This window comes from Malaclemys terrapin, chromosome 10 (genome assembly GCF_027887155.1).
Source record: "Malaclemys terrapin pileata isolate rMalTer1 chromosome 10, rMalTer1.hap1, whole genome shotgun sequence".
Classification (NCBI taxonomy): Eukaryota; Metazoa; Chordata; order Testudines; family Emydidae; genus Malaclemys; species Malaclemys terrapin.
The window spans coordinates 71,501,649-71,519,448 of NC_071514.1; the positions used below are offsets into that span (position 1 = coordinate 71,501,649).

The 17,800-nt window shown below is 42.2% G+C and overlaps 1 protein-coding gene across 1 annotated transcript in view; it reads right to left on the reverse strand.

The window, feature by feature from the left end:
- The window catches only part of DNAH3 (dynein axonemal heavy chain 3), a 117,987-nt gene extending 100,586 nt beyond the window's left edge, over positions 1-17,401 (reverse strand). Inside the window, exons 1-7 of the mRNA XM_054040941.1 lie at positions 17,350-17,401; positions 15,940-16,062; positions 12,429-12,530; positions 8,680-8,905; positions 7,196-7,265; positions 5,106-5,295; positions 3,622-3,811 (exon numbers count right to left, since the gene is read on the reverse strand). Coding sequence (XP_053896916.1) covers positions 3,622-3,811; positions 5,106-5,295; positions 7,196-7,265; positions 8,680-8,905; positions 12,429-12,530; positions 15,940-15,972 — 811 coding nt within the window. The 5' untranslated portion in view covers positions 15,973-16,062; positions 17,350-17,401. The remainder of the gene's footprint in view (positions 1-3,621; positions 3,812-5,105; positions 5,296-7,195; positions 7,266-8,679; positions 8,906-12,428; positions 12,531-15,939; positions 16,063-17,349) is intronic.
- Positions 17,402-17,800: the final 399 nt, after the last annotated feature.

A 17,800-nucleotide genomic window follows, 5' to 3' on the forward strand; every position in this document is an offset into this window, starting at 1 on the left:
GCAGGGGTAGGCAACCTATGGCACATGTGCTGAAGGCAGCACGTGAGCTGATTTTCAGTGGCACTCACACTGCCTGGGTCCTGGCCACCTGTCTGGGGGGCTCTGCATTTTAATTTAATTTTAAATGAAGCTTCTTAAACATTTTTAAAACCTTATTTACTTTACATACAATAATAGTTTAGTTATATATTATAGACTTATAGAAAGAGACCTTCTAAAACGTTAAAATGTATTACTGGCACACGAAACCTTAAATTAGAGTGAATAAATGAAGACTCGGCACACCACTTCTGAAACGTTGCTGACCCCTGATGTAGGGGTTCCCCTTCCAGCCTCCTCCTGGCTTGCCATTCCTTTCTATATTTCAAAAGAGCCAATCCCCCTTCACAGTGGTTGTATATCTGATTGTATGACTGTCTATAAGATCCACAATCCGCACTGGGAAGCTGCCAAAGTATTTACCAGCACCACCATCCAAAAACACTGCTAGGTACTATGCTACTCCCTCCTCAGTCCACTCATTCACAGAGAGCAACATCTCGAAGTCTGTCAAGTACTCAGAGTCCAGTCTTCTCTGCATGATCAGTAAATTTCTTCTTTTGCCATCTTGAAGCCACCATTTGTAATACTTGCTTATAGAATCAGAGATGTATTGGGACAATCCAAGTACCAACTCCAGTCACACAGGCAGGACTGAACTTTGTGCTAGCTCCCCACCTCCTGGTCAGATCAACAACATCATAACATACACAACAGCACTAAGATACAGTACCCATCGGCTGTTGAGATGGAGTCTACACTAATCGTTACAGATCACTGAATCGTCCTCCAATCTAGCATCAAAGTCGGATTATCACATCAATTTTATACTTCAGTGGAGTTACTTCTGAGATTATCAAGTATCAGAGGGGCAGCCGTGTTAGTCTGGATCTGTAAAAAGCAACAAAGAGTCCTGTGGCACCTTATAGACTAACAGAGGTATTGGAGCATAAGCTTTCGTGGGTGAATACCCACTTCGTCAGACGCAGTGGGTATTCTGTGTCTGACGAAGTGGGTATTCACCCACGAAAGTTTATGCTCCAATACCTCTGTTAGTCTATAAGGTGCCACAGGACTCTTTGTTGCTTTCTGAGGTTGTCTACAGTTAAACAGTTACAACGGCACAGTTGCAGTGCTGAAACTGTGCTGCTGTAGCACTTCAGTGTAGACACTCACTACAGCCATGGGAGGGGTTCCCCTGTCACTGTAGTGAATCCACCTCCCTGAAAGGCAGTAGCTAGATCAACAGAAGAACTGGGTTAGGTCAGCTGAACTACCTTGCTCAATGGTGTGGATTTTTCACAGCTCTGAGTGCCGTAGCAGAGTCAACTTCACTTTTTAGTATAGACCTGGCTTAATTTACAACCATGTAAATTTACAACTAGGTTCAAAAGCCTTCAGGCTAGAGCTTAATTCTCCCAGTTCCCCTGAACAGGGAGCAGTTTTTGTTGCACTCTGTAACTCAAGCTGTATCTACACTACCACTCATGTCGGTATAACTTATGTCGTTCAGAGGTGTGAATAAGCCACTCCGCTGAGTAACATAAGTTACACTGACTTAAGCATTGGTGTGGACAGAGCTATGTTGGCGGAAGAGCTTCTCCCATAGACATAGCTGGCAGCACTCATTGGGAGTGGATTAATTAAGTCAATGGGAGAGCTCTCTTCCGTTAGCTTAGAGTGGCTACAATAGAGATCTTACAGCGGCGCAGCTGCACCAATGCAGCGGCGCCAATGTAAGCTCTCTAGTGTAGCCATAGCCTCAAATACTTTCTTTCAACTTCCCATACTGCAGCCCTTGGCATCCCATACTGAGCACCGAGGGTCAGGTAAATCAAACTGATTAAGTTGCCCCATTTCCCCTTTTAAAATTGATTTTCTCCCTTGAAAGAGATCTTTCAATTACTAGGTGCTCCATATTGGGGAACACCCATCATGCCAATATCCCAAACTGCGGAGTCATTCCTTATGCAAACCAGCCATGCTGCTCACACTGCTTGATCTATTAGTTAGTAATGCAGGTTCTCACTGCTCTTCCTTGAGGGAGCACAGACAGGGATTGGTACTTATTTCAATTTATCTAAATTCTGTAATGACAATTTGGTTCCGATTCATACACAGATATAAGCTCCTTCCCAGCCAGCCCCTTGGTAACTCATAAGAACATGTGTGCGTACCTATCTCATAAAAGGTATTTCAGCCCTGGCACACCACCAGCATTTCTGTGCCAGAACTAGATCTGTGATGATGGAACAAATGCTCTACTGACAGTTTGGTTCCCAGGCCCATTTGAAGGGAGTAAGCAATTGGTTCAGTACCTTTAGGGTTACAGAAAGAGTGTGAAGGCTTGTCCACATGGGAGATTTTTCCAGTTATACTGGTTTAATTATACCGGTATAATTCCAATTGTGAATCCTCTTATTCTGGAATAAGACTGCCTTTTTTTTTTTTGGTTTAGCTTTAACCACCACCAAAGCCACATAAGCTAAACCAGAGAAAGGCACTCTTATTCCTGAATAAAATTGTCCACTCCAGGGGTTATACTGGATAACTATAGTGGTTTAAAGTTGTATTGCTATAATATTCTCATGTGACAAGCCCTTAAATTGGGATATGCTGGCCATCATTGAGACTGGAAAAGAAACATAAGTAAACATAGTACTTTAGTGATATATATAGCTGAAAGACGGGAAGATCTCTGTCCTGGAGAATTTACAATGTAACTTATTCAAATAACAGTAATTAATATTTGCAAAATATAGAATGTAAGGAAAGCCCAGGGGGAAATTCCAGTTGAATATTTTGAACTGATCCCCACTCAGCAGCTACATTTGGGAAAGAGCAACAAATCTATTGGCTCCTGGGGCTACCAACCAAAGTCCAGCTGGAAAATTATAATGAATCTACTGGAAAAAAAGAGAAGGGAAGAGAAAGCTACACTTGAGAGGTCATAGTTTTATCAGAATCATTTCCCTCACACTCAATCTCCTGGAACTGAACATTAGTGAATTTCAGTACTTCTAATCTTCTTCTGTATTAGCTCTTTCATTTTCCTATTTGTCGAACATGCTCAAATGTAAAAGCACCTTAACACTATAATTATTTCCTATTTCAGTTCCATGTGTTCCATTCTCATTAATCCTGTAAGATTTAAATGAAAACCTTTAACTCATGACATTTATGGATCCTGGTGTAACAGCATTGGAATTCAGTGGAGCCATGTAAGAGATGAATTTGTCTCATTGAATGATATTGTCAGGTTATGCAGAACTATGCTTTCTTAATATGATTTGAGCCTGCATTAGGAATGGGAAACTGCATGTGAAGGGTGTGCCCAGAGACTACTTGTCTACCGAAGTTGACTCTATATTAATTGAAGTCTTATGGTGCTTAGTAAATAAGGATACTTGATGAAACTGGAATTAAATGTTGCATTATCGGATTGTATCTTCACGGAAATATAGAGTGATTCCACTGACCTCAAAGGAGTAAGTCATGTGGAGCTGAGAGAAAAATGAGGCCCTTTATTTTTGGACTGCAAAATCACTGCATCTGCCAAAACTGAGAGGTTTGCCCTCTTACCAATGTTTTTCATGAGGCTGATGTGGTAGTCATCCTGAATCTCTTCTGTTAAACTATGAAGCAATGTCTCCAGATTTGGGTTGGTAAGAAAATGATTTGGAATTTGCTTTAAAATCATGTCTTTCACTTCTTTATCCTGGGGCGCCAGCATGTCTTTCCGTATTCCATTATGTATGTAATAACAATATCGCTGTAAAAATAAAAATATCCTTAATATATTGACTTTTAAGACAGACAATTGACCATGATTAAATACTTTCCAGGTTTGTTTGGTTTTTTTTAATCTCCTCAACCCTTTTCACAGGTAGAAGGCACTTGGACTATCATGTGCCTTGGTTATTTCAAACTTGAGTTCCTTTTAAACCAGTACAAATTTCTGATGTAATTTTTTTAAGTAGTTCCATCTGCTTAGATATATTGTTCTGGGCTGGACCAACTAAAATTTAGTAAAATGCTGCTATTTGAAGTGTGAGGCAATAATATGAGCGGTTACAAATTTGGTTAGATGCGCTTAGATGCAACTCATTGGCCTGGAGAACAGACTGAGGAGTCAGAAACTATTAAAAGAAAAAGGAAACAATTGGGAAGGAAATGGAGGCAGATTAGGGTTAAAGAAAGATTTAAACACGGTTTGTTGTATTTCGTTTTTATACATGCTGTAGCGGGGTGAACGCCTGCTCCAGCCCTGAAGGGGTTGGAAAAGCCCTGCAGAGGGCTGGGGCTGGGTAAGAGGGAGCAAAACCCCGGCTGATTGGGGAAGTGGCTGCAGCTGGGGCCACGCTCCAAACTGAGCCACTCAGCCTGATAAGAAGGCCAGGGCAACCAGAAGCTGAGTAGTCTCTCTCTGACAGGAGAGAGAGACAGGCCTGGTTGCAGGGAGCTCATCTGGGGACCTAGAGCGAGGCAGGGCTGGGGAAAGGCCTTGGGGGCTGGGAAGCCCTAGGCCAGCAACTCCCCAGGCTGCAAGGCCTGGTCTTAGGCCATATAGGTATTGGGGTTGCAGAGGGGCAGCCTGAGGGTGGGTAAAGGCAGCCAGTCCAAACCCCTTGTTGCTGGTGATGATTGGCTGATAGACTGCAGTTTGCCCCAGGGCGTGGGGGCTAGATGGTGACTGGCAGTAGCCATGACTGAGGCAACATTGGGATAAGGGGTGGGGAGACCCAGAGGGAAAGAGTGGGGTACTGCCAGGGGGGCAGCACCTAAGCCAAGGGCACCGGGGTCTGGGAGGGACATGGGGACCAACGACTGGTGGATCACTGGCCCTCAGAGGGCACTCCAGAGGCTGGTGAGCTAATTCCCTGGATGACCAGCAGGAGGCACCGCAGGGGTGAGTCCACGCCTGATTACACATGCGTTGTCTGGTGCATAGAAATTTTCTTCTTTTCCCAATTTATGCCCAATTTAAGTGGGCATAACTGTACATATTCATACTCCTGATTATGATTATCATCACTTTTCTCAACTTAAAAAAGTGAAGTTAATACCTCTATATCACTTTCCGAAGGTGACTCTTCTTGCTTATGTATCTCCTCCTCGTGTTGGAGCATGACAACAAACTGTTCTTCTGGAGTCAATGGTTGGGTGTCTGAATAATATATGATGCCTAATTCTGGACTATGTCTATCTGAATATAATGAATTTGAATCTATACTGTACAGTTGGGTTGGTGTGGTTCTGAAACAAAAGGGCACCAGTTTAGTATACTTACAACCAGAGATGCATTCTCATAACATTCTGGACAAATTCATGCCCTGTTTTCCAGTGGTATTATGCTGAGGATGAACATGGCGTATTCTACAGTACTCAACTATTTGTAAGGATGTAGTAAAGCCATACACCAATTTGCTTCATTATAAACAATATACATGCTGCCTTATATTGTAATATGAAAACTAGCCAGTACATTACAGGTAATGGCAATGTATTTTACTATATATATATATATATATATACATACACACAATCGCCCAAATTTGGTGACCTTCTGGGCATGCGCAAAAGACATCTGTTTGATAGGGTGTTCAGAGAGGGCTGGCTGATCATTTTAATGCTGCGAACTTTTAAATTGCATTGTTAATGTGTGTTGGGGCACCTACTATCTTGGATAGGCATCTTTTAAGTTATTTTTAAATGAAAATAAACAAAACATAAAAATATGTATGGGTAATTATAATGACAAAGGTGGGTAATAGTATAGGAAAACTGGTAGCACCACCTATTATTAAGGTTGACTGACATTTTACATCAGATCCATTTTCAGTTGCGTATAATTTTGCCAAACTTTAACCATTTAGGCTGAAATTTTCCATGCCAGGTGTCTACCTGAGGTTGAATACCTGTGGATAATTAGTCAAAGGAATTCAGCCATTTCGGAGAATGAGACTAGAGAAAAATATGTTTTGTGGTTTTTTTTTTACTCATGTTACAATCTAGTAATCTTTTCTTTGAACAGCTCTAGTACCCCCAGGCATGGAGCAGGGTTTGAAATGTGGTACAGGGTGGCCTTTGTGTCAGATGTCCCCTTTTGGCTGTCCCCATTAAAATCTGCCTACATTTAGCCAAGTTATAAGCCACTGAAAAATCACAGTTCGCACATAGGCAGTAAACTTAGATTTTAGAGGATAAATTCCACAAAGATTCCATCCGCCTTGGGCATGTTCCAGCCAGGGGCTGAGTAGAACTTTCCCTGCAATTGCAGCTCTGGGCTCCTGATGGCCATGAAGGTCCATCCAGGCACCTGAACTGAGAACAGGAAGTCTATCTCTCTTGTTCTCTCAATGACCTCCCCAACCTGTACACACACTTGCAGGAGCCTGTACTGAATGCAGAGGGAAGATCTGTGGGGGGAGGGGAGGGAGAAGATGGAGAGAGTAGACTGGGGACAAGGGTCCCAGATGAGGAAGACTGAGACTGGGCCTGGAGGCTAGCAGCAGGGGAATGGAAAGGGGAACTGGATGGGCAAGGAGACTGGGACAAGGAGCCAGGGAAGGAGATTGTGATTGGGAGCTAGTAGGGACAGGGAACATGGGCAAAGGATTGGGAGAAACGGGAACCCATTGGAGGCCAGGGCATGGGAGATAAATCCGATGAGGTGTCAGGGGAAGGTGGGAACAGGTAATGTCTGGGCATGGAGATGAATTGGGAAAAAAGAAACCATTATTTTCCCACTATCCAAAAGTACTGTATCTCTGAAAAACTGATAGTGTAATTAGAGCATATTTCTAGTTGTCTTGTGACTACTGCCTATGAGTATATCATCTATCTATGCAGACCCCAGGGAAATGGTTCAGTATCACAATTCATTAAATGTGCCATTTTATATGCTAGAAGTGAAATTCATCCCTCTGCAAAGGACCAGCAAAAAGTGCTACATGAGCTTTCTGCTGGCCCTCTCTGCTCAGGCAGGAATTTCACAAACAGATTTTATAAAAAACATAAAATTTTATTGTAACTACATCCAAACTAAGAGAAAAATTAAAGCATCAGGATATTGTAAGTGTGTCACACTGCAGAGCTCTAATTCTGAGACTGATTTCAGCACTCCATATCTTTATGATCAACTATGGTACATTACCTATCAGAGTCACATTTACTTCTTTGTGTAAGTCTGAGCCTCTTCTCAGAAGGTGCAAATTCTTTTGAAGCTATAAGTATCAGTCAAGAAAATAATTTGTAATAAGGTTATTTCAAGTTATTACAAAGCAGAGATACATGAATTAACTACAACAGACAGTGAAATAACAGAAAAATATAATCTGCACATAGAGGACTAGGGTCCTGATTCAGCAAGTTACTTAAACATATGCTGAAGTACCTTGCTGAACTGAGCTTCAGAAAAGCATTCAGCGTGTGCTTAACCTTAAACATGTGCTTAAGTTCCATTGACATCAATGTTTAAGTGTTTTCCTCAATAGGAATGCTTAAGTGAAATAGAACCTATATTTCTAACTTTTACATATAGGTAGTGCAATGTAATATCTAAAGGTAGTGCAATAAAATATGAAGTTCTAACAAATTCACTATATATGACTAATTTGTGGACAAGAGGCTGTTATGACAGGCTTTTCAGACATATAAATCAATCGCCATATAATGCCTTTTCTCCAAGGAAACAGACCCTGATTATGACTGCATTCCATTTCACATACCTTTATTCATTTGAAATGCATGTGAATCCAAGAAAACAGGTGAAGAAACAATGGTAAGAGGCTTAGTGAACCAAAACAAAGCCTACTTAAGTAGTGTGCAAGAGAACAAAGTGGTCACTGAAACTCTTTTGTTAAATTCCCAATCGTTTGCCAAGATGAAAAGAAAGGAAGCAACGGCCTGGATTAACAGACAACAGCTTTAGACAAATAAAGTAAGTAATGGGAAGTTAGCATACTACATTATCGCAATCTTTCACCAATAGCCGTGGTTTATGATGAGATGCTAGAATCCTCAGAAGAAAGTTCACAAATTAAAAAGTAGATTTTAAATTGTTGTGACCTTGTGTTTGCATACCATACAAGGCTCTTCACTAGGAAGGAGAGTTTATGTGAATGTAAGGATTCTGTTGCCCCTGCACATTATGAAAGAATCAGTCTACTGTTGATACTGACTACAACTTGCTGGAAAATAAGAATTTTGGTCTGTGAAAAATGTTGACGTCTTTAAATTTGATTTCGGTCCACACTAAAATGAAAACAAGACATTCAGAATTTTTTTGTGACAAAACATGATACCATCCTGCCTCAGAATAACCAAGAGACTCCTGATTAGGATTTAGGACATGGAGGTTCAAGGCCTAGTGACTGAACGTGGGTCTCTGGCATCCCAGATAAGTGCCCTAACCACAGAGCTATTAGCTAATCTGGCATGGGTCTCTTTCTTGCTCAAGTTGTATGGGCTATACCTCTGGCTAAACCTCTGGCCATTTTATAACCAAACTTCACCCGAGAAAGATTAACAGGAGAGAGTGGTTAGGATTACAGTGACTGCAGATTTGTACTGCTAATTAAATATGAAGAGATCAAATGAACCATTAGACAACATGCTAATATATGCAAGTATGGATACGTGGTGAGACTGCTCTCTGCTTCGCTGAACCCAATGTTGCTCTCGCCATGGCAGGGGGCACCATTTTATGCAGATCTTTCAGTTTTAGATCACGTGCAGTAAGTGTGTAGTTATTAGCTATGGAATCACTCGGGCTTCGGTAATAACGCTGTTCTTTAAATGGAACTGCCAAAGTCCATGACACTCTTTGCATCAAAGGAGGATAATAGCTGTTCTTAAGGACAAGCTGAAATTGAAAAATAGTAATATTAAGTCATTGGGCTATCTAAGAAGTGTCTTCCTGTAGCTAGCACAAGAAAGAATAATTGCTATTTCTTAGCCTGAAGTCAGCCTAAAACTCTTGGCTCTACATCACAAACACCAATTCACATTTTGTACTGACTGCTATTTTAAAAAATCTGTGTGTTTATATAATGCTCATGAAAAGTTCCAGATTGACAGGCCTGAAGAATGAAGTTAGAGATGAGCGACAGCACTGCAAGCTTCCTCGCACTGCAAGCTTCCTCACACAGCCCTACCAGCAAGCCTCACCCTTGAGCAGGAAAAAACAAGGGCACATCACTCTCCACAACCACATGATCCTTGGCCATTCTGCTGAACCAGTCACCCAGAGAGTTGGTCAGTGTTGGTTCCAGTGGTGTTTCTTGTGATGTGGATGTTTTGTTGCTGAGAAACACTAAACTTATTTCATGCAGGTCACTGAATTGCCATCAAGTTTTGGCAATTACCATCCTAATCTGTAGTAACCACCAGCCTAGAGGTTAGCAAGGGTGAGGTGAGTGGGTGACCAAACCACTGAGCAATTTGGTCCCTCCCTTAAAACAGTTGGATTCAATTGTATCCTGGTGCAACTTCAGTGGACTTAGTGAAATTAACCTATTTTGATTTTTTACAACATGCTCAAGTTCATATGCAATACACAAATGAGCAGTAAACTAAAAACAAATATTTATTTTTAAAGACAACATTAATATCAGACAGTTAGTCGTTTTTTATATGAAATAGTTTTCCATTTGAAAATGTAGTTGTCAAAATCAAAACATTTTGCATGAATATACAAAATTTCAATGAAAATGTCAATGCAAACATGGTGAAACTATTCAAAAGGGAGAATTTTGTTTCTACTTTATCATTTTGTTTCATTCTGACTTTATTGTTTTGTTTCAACCTTTAATTTTTTGAATTTTAACTTTTATTTTAATAGCTATAATATTTAATATTATTTACTAATGTTTTGGCATTATCAAAATGTTTCAAGAAGGTTCTTTTAATGTATCTGAATCAAAATATTTCAGAATTTCCATTCTGCAAAATATTTTGAGATTTTTGACTTGCCCTGATTCAGGATGAAAACAAATTTTGAAATATTGCAATTTCCTGTGAGGGAGAAATTTCATTTTCAGACCAGCACTAGTTACGATGTTTATACTCTGGAATCATTTTACTGGTAAAAGTCACACAAACCTGAGATGAAAATACCATAACCAATATTTTTCTCTAGTTTCTCCAGTTTAAAGAATCACCCATGTAAAAAATACATCTAGTTGATGTTCATCTTCAAGTATATATTTTATATCCTCATTGGTTTGATTTATAGCCAGTATAGTGATGCTCTTACATTTATTCCAGCTTTGTCTTGATGTATACTATTCTAACAGTGGCAATTTAGAATGAACAGCTCATTTGTCATATGACCATATATGGTAATATTCTTGAAAAACGAATGGTGTAGACTTATCAGTCATTATTAGAACTTCATTGAATAATTTGAAAATGTGTCTGAAATGTAGACTGTTGTGGGGGAAAAAAATAAATGTCGGGCTTTCGGCAGCAGAAAAAAACCTCTACAGCTTGTGGCCCCCGAAGAACTGACTACTGGCCTTCTGAGCTACTGTATCAGACACGAAAGCTGTGCTTTACTTAGAGGAAGAAACAGTCCCCCTGCCGGCAGCTAGGAAATGCCACATTAGACATCATGTAGCTGTATCTAGCTGCCCCCTTCTGAGGAACACCATCTGTCACTTCACACAGCCTGACTGGCTTGTTTGCCATATATGCTAATCTGGCTCATGGGAAAGACAGTTGGGGACAGAGGGGGTGACTTTTATTTTTTCCCAGTGAGTGCTCCACCCCCGCTCTGCCCTGACGCCACACCTGAGCTCTACCTCTCCCCCGAGACCCCACCCTCTCCACCTCTTCCTGCCCCTGCTCCGCCCCCTCTCCCAAGGCCCAGCCCTCGGTCTGCCTCTTCCCTCCCCCAAGGCCCCCCCACCTGCCTGCTGCTCGCTGCTTTCCACCCTCCTCTGAGCACCTCTGGCAGCTCCAAACAGCTGATCAGTGGCCCCCACTGAACAGCCGTGGCTGGTGAGTGCTGAGCACCACCTATATTTTTTCCCGTGGGTGCTTGAACCCTGGAGCACCCACAGAGTCGGCGCTTATGGTTGGGGAGACATTGTCTCTTCCCCTCACAACATCCTTCTGATCCTGCATACACTTACACACGAGTAACTTTACATGTCTTCAATGGGGTCTTATCAATAAATGTATCAACAAATTATTTAATAGTCTTTAATCTTACCCCATCTCCATTTCATTTCTTCTCTTTTTTCCTACATTTTTTTGTAACTTTGAATTTTTCCTCATCCTCCCCATTTCTCTATCCCTTCAAGCCCTCTTCAAGCAATAGTATAAAGGGATCTACTCTGTTAATCAGCTGAAAAAAGAGGAAATGTTTGCAACGCTTACACCTAAATGCTTGTGTAACACCGACAGACCCCAGTTGTCGGCGAGGGGGGGAAATCAAACCTCTGTTAAACTTATGTCCTGTAGTCCCAACTTTAATGGGACAGCTCACATATATAAAGGCTGTGGAATGGGATCAGGTAGTAGAGACCTTACAGAAATATTTTCATACCCAGAGCAAGGAAATGCACATGCCTATGCAGCATGAATGTTCTTCAGATCATGGTTTTCTGTAGCTCCCATTTTAAATGCATATTCCACTTTCTTCTCACATTTCATCCCACTTAACCTTTCCTCACCTAATAAAATAATGCAATGAAAACATAACTACTTGCTTTTTTACCTCTCTTTGTGTGACTAGCATCAAGTTTTTAATAATTTAAAATAGCTTTTTTTAATAGGTTATTGACATCCTGCCTTCCATTCCCTCACTTCTCTTTCCATTCCCTCGGGAGCTGCAATTAACCGTGTCTGCTCAGCTGGCCATCACCATATGACCTCTGGAAAGGCAGAGTATTAAGACATGAAATAACTTCTTCCCCAGTCTATCATGAGCTTTAGTAAAAAAATGATGATGATGATACAGTTGGCCAATTTAAAATAGATGATAAAACCAGATTACAACTCCTGCTGTGGGTTTTTCTTATGATCGATGTGGCTAATCTTATCAGTAAGGAAACAGGCATTTATACTGCTGTTAAAGTGCACTCATACTCCCTAAAGTCACTTTTGAAAGTTCATAGGCTCTATTCTGTTCAGTTTCTTATACCTCGCCCATCACCATGGTATCTGAGAGTTTTCAGTAATGTAACTAGCATAGGGAACTAGGCTCTTGTATAATTCTATAATATTTGGAAAGGGGGAGAGTTAGAGAAATCTAAAACCTGATTAGCAGCCTAGGCTTCCCTTTACCTCGTCATCTGCTTAAAACCTGAAAATATCCAATGCCTGCAGGCATTCCAGTACTCTACTTCAAAGTTTTATATCGGAGAAAAGATGACACATACCTGATACAGTTCTGAGGGTTCTGTTGTGGTTGCAGCTGGCAGAGGTGGTAACTCTGGTATCCCTTTGGAATGACTCATATTATACACAGAATTATTTTGGGACTAGAGAGAATAAAAATGTATTTTACAAAAAGATTTTGAACTGCATTGCTTGACAAAGGACTTTATTAATGAAGGATGGAGTCACTATTCTTCTAAGAAAATCAAGTATGTTGCAACTGTTCTAACATAAGAGAAAACTGATATTCTTACTCAGAGCAAATCAGGTTTTCTGGCAGCACTGTCATCTTTGACCTCTTCACAGCCCTAGGACAAATGTGTCTATTTCAAAGAAAAACCTGACTTTGGAGGCATATTTCACTTGTGGATAAAACTCTGGAGCAAAAGCTGATATTCCAAAATTTAGATTTAATAAAAAAAAGTGCTCATGTTAGGGGAAAAAAAATTAAAGTGTTTATCAAAGTCTGCCTCAAGACACAGATGGCTCACACAGTTAGGTGTAGCCAACAGGACCACAAGGAAGTGATGTGGCCAGCATGACTTCCAACCTCTATTGATTTCCCTGTGCATCAGAAACCCATTCTGTAGCTAGGTGAACTGTAAGCAGCATTTCACTGTAAGATCAAACAAGACAAACCCACACCCTTCAGGATCCTGGTCAAGCACCTCTACCAGTCAGTCACCACACCTGTTTTACTTTAAATATTTGCTCTAGCAGGTTTGGAATGAACTAAATATTGCCGCATTGTAACAGTGAATATATACCAGAAAGTGAAACTGACTAATCCTTGTCTAAGCTGAGTGAAATGCAAAAAGTAAATACAGGGCTTTTACTGGGCAAAGGAAATTAGAGTTTAAAAATTGTTTCAATTTCAATTCAGGGAGTCAAGAACTTTACAGCTCCAAAGAAAGCTGTGCTGCCAGGATGGAGAAGAACAGCAAACAGAGTAGAGGGATGGGTTCTTCACATGTGCACTAAATCCCATAGGATTTCAATGTAGATGTCAGAACATCTACCAAGTCACAGAAACATGCCCTCAGCAGCCCCTTTGAGGGGCTGATGTGCTGAGAGAGCTTTCTGGGATTCTATATGGAGTTTTCTCAATACATTTCCCCCCCTTATAATTTCTTCCGTGTGTGTAGGGTTCAGGAACCCTGCCCAAGGAAATTATATAAAGTGACACTAGCAGCAAAGAATGGTGGACTTGCAGACTCTAAAATTTTACATTGTTTTAGTTTTGAATGCAGTTTTTTACATAATTCTACATTTGTAAGTTCAACTTTCACGATAAAGAGATTGTACTACAGTACTTGTATTTGGTAAATTGAAAAATACTTTTTTGTTTTTTACAGTGCAAATACTTGTAATAAATAAATATAAAGTGAGCACTGTGCACTTTGTATTCTGTGCTGTAACTGAAATCAATATATTTGAAAATGTAGAAAATATACAAAAATATTTAAATAAAGGGGATTCTATTATTGTTTAACAATGCGATTAATCGCTATTAATTTTTTTTAATCACTTGACAGCCCTAAAATAAATAAATATAATATTAAAAAAAACCAAAGGTAACATTTCATATGGAGCTAGGAAGCACATTAAAGGATCACAGAAAGCTATAGTACCATACTGCAACAACTATTGTTTGGATTCCTCCAAATCTATATCCCAGAGGTGGGTAAACCCCGGCCCGTGGGCCCATCCGGCCCGCGGGACCATCCTGCCTGGCGCCCAAGCTCCTGGCCCGGGAGGCTCGCCCCTGCTGTCCCTCCTCCCCCGCAGCCTCAGTTCGCTCGCTCCGCTGCAATGCTCTGGGCCAGGGCCGGCTTTAGGCCAATTCCACCAATTCCCCTGAATTGGGCCCCGTGCCCAGTAGCAGGGCCGCCCAGAGTGGGGGGCAAGTGGCAGAGAATCCCTTCCCTGGCTAGAGGCGTCTTTTTACTCACCCAGCGGCGCTCCGGGTCTTTGGCGACACTTTGGCGGTGGGTCCTTCAGTGCCACCAAAGACCTGGAGCAAGTGAAGGACCCACCACCGAAGACTAGGAGCGTGGCCCGGTGAGTACAAGTCCCAATTGTTATTTTTACGTGGTGTGTTTTTTTTTTTTTTTTTTTTTAGTCATCCCTGTCGGGGCCCCGTCGAAACAGTTCGAATCGGACCCCGCACTTCCTAAAGCTGGCCCCGCTCTGGGCAGCGGGGCTGTGAGCTCTGGGGGCAGTGTAGCTGCAGAGCCCAGCCTGACCCAGTGCTCTGTGCACTATTTATAGTGCAGTGGCGGTGGCATGGCCCGGCTCCAGCCAGGCAGCGCGGCTGTAGAGCCGCCAGCCACCAATGCTCCAGGCAGCACGGTAAGGGGGCAGGGAGCGGGGGGGGTTGGATAGAGGGCAGGGGAGTTCGGGGTGGTGGTCAGGGGGTGGGGGTGTGGATAGGGGCCAGGGGTCCCGGGGGGGCAGTCAGGAAGGAGGGGGGTTGGATGGGGCGGTAGGATCTGGGGGCGGTCAGGGGACAGGGAGAAGGGGTGGTTAGATGGGGCAGGGGACCCAGAGGGGCCATCAGGGAACAGGGGGGTTGGATGGGGCAGGAGTCGGGGGGGGGGCAGATAGGAGGTGGGGGCCGGGCCACGACCCCCACACCTAACCGGCCCCTGCTATATCCCTTAATAGAGCCATAAATCCCAATTACAGCAGATGGGTAAGTGATAGCAGAAACGTGTAACGTTCAAGTGCACAGTATTTGAAGGCCAGTGCATTAAATCATCATCAAAAGGGCAGGTATTATCAGTTGTAATTACACTTCCAGAATGTATTCTTATTTCTATAGGATGTTTCTTTGATACATTTTGTAGCAAGAGGCTATGGACTCTTGATCCATGTGGCTATACCAGAGAAGACTGTCCAAACTGTATACAGCCAATCAAATTCCTTCTTTTTTGATACCCAGTGAAGAGCTCATTTATAAATGGGATTTATAAAAGAAGGAATCTGATTGACCTCCATAGACTATTCTCCAGCACACTAATATACAAGGTAAATCATAGTTTTGGGCCATACTCCATGGCCCTTAATCAAGCAAAACTCCACTGAAGTCATCAGGAATTTCACTTGATTAAAGACTGCAAAATTTATTGGCGTTTTTTGTTTGTTTGTTTTTAAAGTGAACAAACAATAGAGTTTATTAGGAGCCTGTTCTTCCTGAAAGTTTCAGGAGTTGGTAAGAAAGTGAATATTCCTGCTAAGGCAGCTCTTGACATGCCATAAAAGCCATTCCAAACATTAATATCCTTTTAACTTAGCGTGCTTGAGCTATATTACCTTTTCAGAGGGAATACTTTACCGAGGCTAACGTGTGATTAATATTTAACCACCTGGAGGTTCTTTGAACACTCTGATCTGTAAACCAGCAGTAAGGATCATGAAGAATCCTTAATGATATAGTGCCAATTGTGTTCAAGGTTTTCAAATTTCATTGTGAATACTTCACAGAGCCCCAACAATAAATCACTCACTTACCCTCAGGAGCCTTGGAGTCTGTGTTGGCTTCATTGTAAACTTTGGTCAAATTGTTTCTTGTTTGTTAAAATGTATAGATTAGGTCAATATTTTTCTTAAAATAAATAAGCTCGTATTAGCTACCTGCATACAGAAAATTAGGGAAATAGTTTCAGGACATAGTTTCCATTCAGGAGACTAGAGAAAGTGTTATAATAGATGCCTCTGCCTTCCGGACACCCCGGCAGCTGGAAGGAAACAGTTCTCTTCAAACTCCCTCCACCTGTCTCTTCCTCAAGTTGTCTTCTCCCTTTCCCACGCTGCCCACACTAAGATCTCTTCTCCCTGCTACACAAGCTCTCTTCCTTTTCTACTCCACTTCAAGCTCACTTTTTCCCTGCACCTCATCTCAAACTCTCTTCTATCCCCCTCCCAAGCTTTCTTCCACCCACCTCCTTCCCCAAGCTCTCTAGCTTCCTTTGCTCCCACCCTCAGCTCCCTTCTCTGCTTCCTTCCATGCTCCTTTCTCCCCCTCACCCCATATTCTCTTCCCTTCCCTTCCCCCACTGCCTCCCACCCACTCCTTTTCGAATGCCCCAAATTTGTGGTTTTAAGTAAACAATTTCACACACATTTATTGCTGTGAAAAGTGAACAAACATCAGAGTGTGAAGGAGACAGACAGACAATGCCCACTAAGCCTCTTCCTAATGTAATTTATTGGGGCTGGGGGCAGGGGAGACTTGCTACCTGCTGCTGCCCTTCTTAACCACCAACCTGCCTGGCTGCAGCTCCTAGCGCAAGTGAACTTCACTGACACTCTGCCTTTCACTTCTCAGCCTGGTAGCCAAGGTGACAGCATTTTCGTTGCTAGGAGACATAAGAATGACTCCTTTTCCCCCTCCCTGCTTTCCCCCTCCTCCACAATGGCTGAAGAAAAACTCCTCCCAGTGTAATCTTATGTTAGGGTGACCAGATGTCCCGATTTTATAGGGACAGTCCTGATTTTTGGGTCTTTTTCTTATATAGGCTCCTATTACCCCCCCCACACCCCCTGTCCTGATTTTTCACATTTGCTGTCTGGTCAACCTATCTTATGTACTGCTATAGCCAGGGAGGAATGGTTCAGGAATGAGTCCGTCATTGCTATGGGCTTGTTTACTATTATGCTGCTGAAAATTACAGGGATGTTTTGGGACAGATTATGGTTAACTGGGGGTAGGGCTGGGGGAGCCACCCATCCAACAGAGGAGAGGCAAATCTGAAAGGGAAAAAGCACAGGGATTCAAATCCCTGAATCCAAACTACTCCAGGCACTTTTGATTCTGGTTCTGAACCAAAACCCCTGGGGTCCCAGAAGTTTAGGTTCAGATGTGGGTGCTTGAACCCCCATGCTGCCCCAGGAGATTCATCCTGCTCCCCTCAGATCCACCTGCTATCCACTTGTCTTTCACCATCTTCAGAGAGAGAATCCTGGTATCCTGACTCTCTTCACCATCCAAGTTATTCAGAGGCTCCAGGGTGTCCACTACCCCACACTGAGCCTGGTACCTCTCCTCTTGCAACTCCCTCAAGAGGGCTCTGGCAACTACACGCCTCCCAATGGGTCTTCTGAAAATGATAAAAGACAAAAACACCACATCACCTGTGGGTGAACATTTTTCACAAAGCATTCCCTCTATGTGCGACCTCTTAGTCCTCATCCTCAAAGGAAACCTGCATACCTTCAAAAGACAAGCCTGGATGTTTTAATTCATAACTTTGCTAGACAGTAAATATCATGGAGTGAATACAGTCACTGAATTTATTAGAATAATCTACAACCTCTCCCTCCCCCATGACTGGAGAGATGTTAACAGGCCACTTCACCTTGAATAATCCCT